Source organism: Beta vulgaris, chromosome 1, assembly GCF_026745355.1.
Source record: "Beta vulgaris subsp. vulgaris cultivar EL10 chromosome 1, EL10.2, whole genome shotgun sequence".
NCBI classification, from domain to species: Eukaryota; Viridiplantae; Streptophyta; class Magnoliopsida; order Caryophyllales; family Amaranthaceae; genus Beta; species Beta vulgaris.
In genome coordinates, this window is record NC_079202.1 from 1,765,683 (window position 1) to 1,775,447 (window position 9,765).

Consider the following 9,765-nt stretch of genomic DNA (forward strand, 5'->3'; position numbering starts at 1 on the left):
AAAACAGCAAACCAGAGTTTATAGACTTATAGTAGTATATCAAGGTTTTCCTTGGTAGAAAGAACAACATAATGGTAGAGATTAACATTTTTAAGTGTTGTTGTCTCTTGCTAGCCTTGCCAGATTTGAAGGCGCATGTGTTGAATTATTATCTCTTGCTGGCTGCTGCACTCAAATTCCATAATATTTCCAAAAATATTAGTAGAAGCATTGCTGAGATCACAGTAGCAACTAGATAATAGTCAAGTTTCAGCTTCTCTTGTGTTTTATCCACAGCTGAAACCTGCACTGAAGTGGGTGCAACTGCTGCAACTGAAGCTGCAGCTGCAGCTGCGGCGCTTGTGTTATTCTTCAGTCCGATATCACTCTTCGCCTTAATGATGACCGGCTTTAGCTTATTATCATTCGAGTGCACAAAACGAACCATCAACGCGTTGTCTGTCCCACTTCGCTTTAAGATCCTTTGCTTCTTCGCCTCAACCTTCGCCATTAGCTCTGAAAACTCCTCTCTCCCTCGAGCTGCGAAGGGATTTTCCTTGGTTTTGTGGGGTGGTTTAGATGACGATTTTTTATCACTTGCAGCTTCATGCCGGAAACCACAGTTCACACAGATACATTGTTTGGCCATGACAGTATGAGAAATTGAGAACAACTAAGTTGTTGATTAATTTAAAGCAGACTAAACTTTAAACAAAATTGGTATTCTGGTAAACTCTATATGATTTAAGAAGAGATGTATGTGGACATTGTCAATTATCACAAGATTCAAGACTCAAGAGTGAGTGAGTGAAACTCTTCATCTTTTTCAACAGAAAGTTCTATAGGTTATACGCATTACTTAATTTCATCATAGTACTAATTTGACTTCCTTGGAGTTGGAGATGAGGGGAATGTCAATATGTCATACTAATACCCAATGGTTTCATACTAGTAGCATTCTTTTGGTTCAAGATGTTAGATAAAAATACTTCCTCCGTTGGAGATATTGTTTTCCTTAAGGTTTTCCTTATTGAGAAAGATAAAAATTAAAATATTAATAAGCAATAGTTCTAAAATAAACGTAACACTTATCATTTTAGGTTGTTTAAAAATAAATGAAACGTTACTTTATTTAGTATTCACTTCTGTTTATCTCTCTTCTCATCATATGAGTCCCTCTTTTTCTTTCTCTCTATCTCTCTCCTCTACTAAATCCTCGTGTCAAGACTCAAGACCATATGTTTCATCTAAAATAGAACGGACGAAGTATCTATTTTAATATTTTTCATTTTCTCACCATCATTATATATACTTTTTTTCACCATATACCCTTGACAATTTTTTTTGCACCATATACCCTTGCAAGTTTCCAAATTCACCATACCTCCGACGTTTTTATAAACACATCAGAATATCCTTTATGACTAACACGTAAGTCTAATACCGTTAGTCATAATCCCTAGTTAACGTAATTAACCCACTTATCTTTAATTATTACTCCCTTAAATGCTAATTAAATCCTAAGTAACTCCAAATAAACCCAAATTAACCCTAGTTGATAAAATCTCCACCGCTCTCCCACCCTTTTGTAACCCCCACCAGAGGCCTCAACTAGTTGTTGTGTCCAGGCGATGCCTCGGATAATTTGGATGTATAGCTTGGGGTTCATATTTTGTCACAAGCACAAGTCATAGTTTAGTAGTAGGATCATGACATTATAAAGAAAACGGTTACGGGTTTGAGACCTCTTATGCAATTTTTTTGATCATTTTCTAAGAAAATGTTATGTTGGAGACAAAACGACACCACATTATTGTATGAGGTGGGGTAACACGTGGAAAATAACAAGTAAAATCTCTAATTACATATTAATAAATATTATAAAAAATATAGTATGATTTTTTTATGCAAAAAATATGATAAATATTTACTTGAAAAGACTAATAAGATCTTAGATGGCTATACTTTTTTTTATACACTTCTCCATTCTATATTAATTGGATCATTTTTCTTTATTTGAAAATTTTATATTAATTGCAATATTGTCTTATCTGGTAATACACTATTCATCTCATTTTATTTCCTAACATATCGAACCAATTTCTTTATCTATTTTTATGCCTCTCCACTTCACATGAGTTACTTAAAAAATATATCAATCCTTATGTTACAATTAATATAGAACAAAGGAAACATTCATGAATATCTATAATCTAAGTTTATAATATCATGAGATAGATGAAAAGGGAAAAGCTTGAATTATTATTAACCTAAAGGGAATATTTATACTACTTCTAATAAAACTAAGAAAAGTTAGTCTTGTAAGAAACCTCCTACGTATTATTTAAAAATAAAGCAACAACTCAAGCTCGATATGAAAAAGAGAACGTGTTGTGATTTAGAAACAAGTGTTAACTAGCTTGTTCAATCAACAATAATCAAGAACAAGCATGAAATTGAAATAACAACCAAGTAAAGCAAATAGAGAGAAAACTAGAAACAGTACACCAATTTACGTGGGAAACCCGAGTTGTTGGAGAAAAAACCCACAAACTTGCACTATGGAATCAATGGAGAACAATAGTGAACAAACAAATCTCCCACAAACACTCTCTCTTTCTCCTAAAATCCTATAAAAGATGAGTATCAAGTTTGAACTTTGATATTGTGTGCTACACTCTTCTAGAACCAGAAAATAGGGTATTATACTACAAGACATAAAAGCAATCCAAATGCCATGATTAAGGCTATGTTTAGTTCACCTGAAATTTTCTGATCTAAACTTATCTGATCTGATCTAAACTTATTTTTTCTGATCTGATCTGAACTTATTTTTTCTGATTACAAGATCTTATCTTTTAGATTTTTCTCAATATATAAGAAAAAATATAGTCATGTAGGGTCTTGTTTGATTCGTCTCAATGAGTACTTTATTAATATTCAATTATTATAATTTTTACTAATATGTAATGAAAGATATAATGATTTTTAAATATAAGCATGATCTGAACTGATCTGATCTGAACTTATTTTTTCTGATCTGATCTGATTAGATCTGAAATAAGCAAAAATAAGGTGAACTGAACATAGCCTAAAACTTATATGCAAAAACATGTGCAAGTTTGGGTTTGCCCGCCCGGGTTCGAAAATCTCCCGCCCGGACAAAACTTCCTGGGAGCTCCTGTCTCCTTTTGCTTAAAAAATGCACGCCCAAACGAAGAAGTGTCCGCTCGGACCAACAACCGCATGCCAGGCCACCTGCTGCCCGCCTGGGCTGTTTGTTGCTGCAGCACTTCCTTCACCATTTTTCACTCAACCCAACAATATTCCAACTCGAGATTAGTTAAGCTAGAGAACATCCTACCTATAACTACCCATTACCATCACCATCATCTCTCCATATACATTGGCCATAGCCAATCCCGCTTCCTTTTCACCAAAGAAAGCAAGAACAAGGTTTCAACCATTCCCGATCCAACATCTCTTCAAACGTATCATGGCCATGCTCCCACCTAGATGCACACTCGAGCATTACAACTATGCTCCCACCTAGACAAAATATCCCCATGATAACACACTCCTCTACGTCAAGGAAAAGTTATCGAAGTTTGCACCAACTCCGATACAAAGACAACAAAGCCTACACCAACTTTGATTATCACTAAGCAACCTCCAAATCATTGCACCATCTCTACATCAACCTACACACCCTCCTAACTCCGAGTTCAGTTCATCTAAGAGACAACCACAACTAAATGCATATCTCTTCCTCATCAACCAAGGAAGATAACCACTTCCTCTCGAACCAAGGAAGATAAACCACTTTCTCTCAATCCAAGGAAGATAAACCACGTCCTCTCCAACCAAGGAAGATAAACCACTTCCTCTCCAACCAAGGAAGCCCATTGAAGTCCAATCCAACCCCACAAAACAATCATCACCTAAGCCAAAGAACCTTCTCATTATTCTAGGAACAAACTCACATTGCCCCCACCCGAACAAAACATCATTTGCTCCACTTAGAATTTCCGGCACAACATGCTTGTATGTCGCCCTTCACCTTGTGTGCTGTAATTCGAATAATTCCAACCAAGGGACGTTTAGGCCGGTGCGTAATGTCTCGGAATAGTGTTGGATTAGATTGTGATGAAATGGGCTTTTTAGGAGAATGTAGGCTTGAGTTTCATATATTTAGACAGCCTATTCTAATAATTGTGAACTAAGAATTAGCACAATATATCCTAAAATAAATATAATACCAACAAATATTATCTCTAAACAAACACTTATAAATATATCACAAATTCTTGGAAAAGCGATCACATGTTAGTGTTACAGTGAGACCAACTGATGTCATGCTAACATCATGTGCGTGCATCAACCACATATTTTGGCTGGAAATAGCAACGGGATTAGTTAAGAGCTTGGACCTATTAGTTATGCTAGCTAGTAAGATCATCACATTTCTCACTCAATTTATATTTTCTCTCTCCTTTGCCAACTCTTATTTTTCTCTCCGATTCCCTTCTCCTATACCAACTATCACTTGTCTCTCCTCTACCCCTCTTGTTTCTCTCTTCTCCGCATTGTCATTTCCCTCTTTTCAATCCAACTCCCAATTCTCTCTCTTTTGTTCTTGTATATAATCAGATTTACAACCTAAAGCCTACTTTTTTATTCTCACTTTTCCCTTGAGCTAAAATACCAAAATCATCGATATTTAATTTGTTAGAGTTTGAGCTCAATTGTTGCTAATTTTATATGGAATTGAGCTAAAGTAGGACAAATCATATTTGAATGCAGTCTTTTTCGAATATTTGAAACTTTCAACTAACGTATTTTTTTCGCGTCTTCTTCAATCCCGATGCTAAAAGTTTAATAATGCATGCTTAGTTTGGTTTCTCCGCTTAAACAACGATATTGTTGCATCAAAGTCAAATAAGTATATTCTGAATCCTCAAATCTCATTGTTTCCCTCTATTAATGGGACTATACTCTAATATATCTATTATTACGAGTTGTGGTTTTCACCATAATATATGTTTTGGATAAGTAGTTATGATTTTCTGGTAATTAATTAATGTTTCCAGGTAAATAGTTATGGTTCTGGGTAAATATTTATATTTGTAAGGTTAATAGCTATGGTTTTTAGTTATCAGTATTTATTTACACATTATTTTTACTCCCTTTGTTCCTAGTGGTGAAAGTTATTCGGATAAAATCCAAAATCCAACCCAATCCAATGCGAATTAGTAATTCAGATCGGATTCGAACTGGATTCGGATTGAGATTTTTTGAACAAATGGATTTTCGGATCGGATTGGATTGAGGGAAATTGGATCCAAAAATCCAATATAATCGAATAGCAATATGCCTTGCATTATGTTTCTGGATTGGGCTTAAGTACTAAACTGGATTTTTTTTAAAAGCCTAGCCCATAGCCCAATAGGCCTATCACTTAAACCCTTTCCCTAAAACCCCAACAATACTTAATTCCTCATTTCCTAAATCTATTATGCTGCTGTTGTGCTTAATTTATTTCATAAAAAAACTAGAGTTTTAAAAAATCGGATTTTCGGATCGGATCCAATCTAAAGTATGAAAATTCTGATTAGATTGGATTGGATCGGATTCAAATTCTAATCGGATTGGAAAATTGAAATCCAAATTTTGTTCTGATCGGATTGGATTAGGCCCTAATCCAAACTGTACACTGAACTTTCACCCCTATTTGTTCCTAAATATAGTTCCTATTTCTTTTGGTCACAAGTATTAAGGAGAAATCATAAGTGAGAGTGTGAGACCTTAGTTGTACATCATAATTAAAAATTAACGTTGGTACACTATTCATGAATTGTTTATTAATGAGAGAATATGGGGAAGTAGGTAATATAATAAAAAAATGATAGCTAAATAATATTTAATTGGTGGACCAATAACACATTAGGAAATGGCAAATCTATTTTAGACAGACATAAATGGAGAAATGGAAGCTCTATTTAGGGACGGAGGGAGTAGTTTTTATTAGTTATAGTTATGATTTATGGTTGAAATAGTTATATTTCTAAGGTTAATAGTTATGATTTTGTTATAAGTAATTGTTTACACGTTATTAATTATAGTTTTTATGTTATCAGCTATAGTTTTCGAGATAAAATATGGTCTTGGGTGTGTACTATGTAGTCATGATTTGCTTGTTATTTGTTATAGTTTTCGGATTAATAGTTATTGTTTTGGATTAAAAAAGGGATTGTGTTTGGGTTATAATTATGGTGGTTTAATTGATGTTATGGTTTTGGGTTGATAATTATGGTTTATTAGTTAATATAATTTAATTATAATTTATTCAGTAAAAATAGTTGCACAAGTTTTTGCAATTAGTTAACTTGTTTATAGTTTATTTAAATTACATTGCTAAACCATGAGTGCATTCATCATACACTCATGGTACACCCAAGACTATTTTTTGCAGATTTGCTCATTGGAAACTCTTCCTATTATGTAATTATACTCAGGGTCTGTTCTCTTCGGCATAAAACAGCTGAACTGAACTGAACTGAACTGATCTGAATTGAACTGAACTGATCTGAACTGAACTGAACTGATCTGAACTGAATTGAACTGATTTGAACTGAACTGAACTAAAATTAATAGTGATACTCCCTCTGTATTTTTTTTATCTTTCTCACTTAGAATCTTGACACTATTCACAATTAGAGAGAATCTTTTAGATTTTTCTCAATATATAAGAAAAAATATAGTCATGTGGGGTCTTGTTTGATTCCTCTCAATGAGTACTTTATTAATATTCAATTATTATAATTTTTACTAATATATAATGAAAGATATTTAATGTAGAATAAGTGTATTGGCAAACGTGCAAAGTCAAAGTAGGAAAGATAAAAAAATACAGAGGGAGTATGTGAGAGTAAAAGTATTGCCAAGAGCTGAACTGAACTGAACTGAACTGATAAGAACTGAACTGAACTGAAAATAAGCTGGGGAGAACAGGCCCTCATTTAGAAGTTTCAAATGAGTAATGAGCATAAAAATAGTTTTGGATATACGGTGTACCATGAGCATGATATACTCGAGTGTATGATAAAAATTTCCGTTAAACCATAATCAAACACGTGTGAATAATTACGTCACGTCTAATGTTAATCTTAATGTGAGAAAGTCACTTTAGAGACTTACTCTAAATAAATATAAAAAATATTTATGAATCTATCCTGACATCATAAGAGCTTTAGGGGATGTTTGGTTCACTAGTTTTAGGTATGAGGTATGGGTTTGGAATGAACAAAACCCATACCTAGTGTTTGTTTAACTTATTTGTAAATTTTAAACCCATACATCAAACTTAAAACTAGTTATATTTAAATTTGTTTTCCCGATCCAGGATGACGTTTTTATGTATATCCATCCGGCTGTGGTTTATCTAGAAGAATGCAACTATGCAAGTATGTAAGATATATGAGAATGTAAGTATGTAACCACTAAAACCAAATATGGACAAGAAAATTGAATTCAGAAATTTAATTATGGCACCGCATCACAATAAACAATTATCAGCTTGACCAAGCTGGGTAACGTCACGTCACCCCTCACACTGCTGTTTCGAAGATATTGACTTTTGATTGGGTCATCTCAAATAAAAATGTAATTAAAAAGGTCTTTTGATCAGGTCCAATGACTTCAACCATAAAAAACAGCACCATAATCCTTCTCTTATAGATTTAGATGTTGAAATTTAAAACAGCGTAATCCTGCAGTCATTCCCTCTTTCTCCAAAAGACCAAGAACCTGGAGACTTTATGATTATAAACCCATCAAAGTATTGGAGACATAATTGTACAGCTTTATGATTATAAATTGCTATTTTGATCTCTAATTACATACTCCCTCTGTTTTTTTTTATCATTCCTACTTTGACTTTGCACGTTTGCCAATGCCCGTTTTAAAAACTTAAATATCTTTCATTATATATTAGTAAAAATTATAACGATTGAATTTTAATAAAGTACTAATTGAGACGAATCAAACAAGACCCCACATGACTATGTTTTTTCTTATAAATTGAGAACATTTGAGAAGATTCTCTCTATGCATGAATAGTGTCAAGATTCTAAGTGAGAAAGATAAAAAAAAACAGAGGGAGTACTAAATAGCACGGTTCTCGAAAAAATGTAGGCTTTGGTAGGATCGGGAATTAGTTTAAATTGATAGGGACTCTAGGATCAGATTATGGGAACGTAAAATCCTACTATTATGCAAAAAGAATGGAGTATATGATGATTCGCTAGTACCAAGCTTGCTTGGTGGAGGTGGTGGGGAACTCACTTTGTGACTTGAAGGTCACAAGTTCGGACCTCACTACTTACTTGTGCTTGGGAGTAGGGATTCATTTATATCCCTTACTCTCAAGCGTTGACCTGTGTAATTGTACTGACTGACCTGAACGAGGTGCTGGTACAGTAAGGTCATTTGTCTTATCAAAAGGGTTCCCAGTAGGGGCCCAAAAAATGATAATATGCTAGAGAATAAATCCTAAGGAAAGTGACAACAATAATGAAAAAAAAAGTGTCAAAACTCAAGAATATAGCTATAGCGTTCCATCCTAAAACCAATTGGTGATAGGTGGAGTAACCCATCAATCTATATGTTAGTCATTCTAACTCTAATTCTTCAATGTGGGACAATTATTTCTAACTCACATGTGGGCTTTACACTCCCCCTCACATGTGAGCCACCTTTTAATCTTGCAATTTGGATAGGTCACAACATCATCGTTGGGCTCTCTCCGAACTTCGGACATGAGGTCAACTGGGCTCCTTCTTAGGGCCATTACAATTCTGTTGGGCTTATTTTGCTCCAAACAGATCTTCAACACCTTCCATCTTGCATTTCATAACGGGCCAAGATCGTCCGCTCTGATACCATGAAAAACTTCATTGGGCCCACACGCAGGCCCATGTTGGAGGAGAGAGACCACATACAAGGTTGGCAAGGTTCCATCCTAAAACTAATTGGTGATAGGTGGAGTAACCCACCAATCTATATGTTAGTCATTCTCTCTCTAATTCTTCAATGTGGGACAATTATTTCTAACTCACATGTGAGCTTTACTCTTAACAATAATTTAGTGGTAGCAACTCCAAAACTTCTCAACATAAAAAGTGGCAAATTTTGACAAAACTTTTGAAAGACAATTATTTAAAAAAAGTCGACATAAAAAAGATAGTGAAAACCAATTGAATTATAAAGATATTACAAACAATGCTTACTACCTCTCAAAAAAAAAATGCTTACTATACATCATCATCACATGCATGCTAATCAAATTTTGTAGTCTTGCACCTCAAGCAAGTCAATGCATATATACACATCCAGAAACAATATAATAATTATACAGCTGAAGAAGTTTCTATTCCATCCAATTTCAAAGTACATTTCATTTGACTATTCCAACTCTATCCCCATTTCCCACCCTATATCACTACATTTAAATCCCATCTTCATCTTGTTTGAGTACCAAAAACACCTTCCTCCTTTTTTCCCTTTGTCAAACAACCAACCATATCATTTTTATCAACAAAAGTAAATCAAACAACCATCAACCATTAACCAGATATATATCACTCTCTTGATTTCTCTCTTATCATCCGCAAGAATGTTTTAGGCTGACTCCGGATTAAAAGGGTCTACTTAAGTTTTTACTTTCCTTATATATCACTCTGTTTTTATATCATTGCATCAAACACCTAAACTTTTTTCCTAGAAAAA

General features: G+C 34.1%; 1 protein-coding gene across 1 annotated transcript; it reads right to left on the bottom strand.

Annotated features, from left to right (window-relative positions):
• Nucleotides 1-148: 148 nt before the first annotated feature.
• Nucleotides 149-628, bottom strand: LOC104902850 (uncharacterized). The gene has a single exon (XM_010690771.2). It carries the CDS (start codon nucleotides 626-628, stop codon nucleotides 149-151), a length of 480 nt encoding a protein of 159 aa, XP_010689073.2.
• Nucleotides 629-9,765: the final 9,137 nt, after the last annotated feature.

Coding starts and splice junctions, on each gene's coding strand:
- LOC104902850 (XM_010690771.2), bottom strand. CDS start 628: ATGGCCAAACAATGTATCTGTGTGAACTGTGGTTTCCGGCATGAAGCT.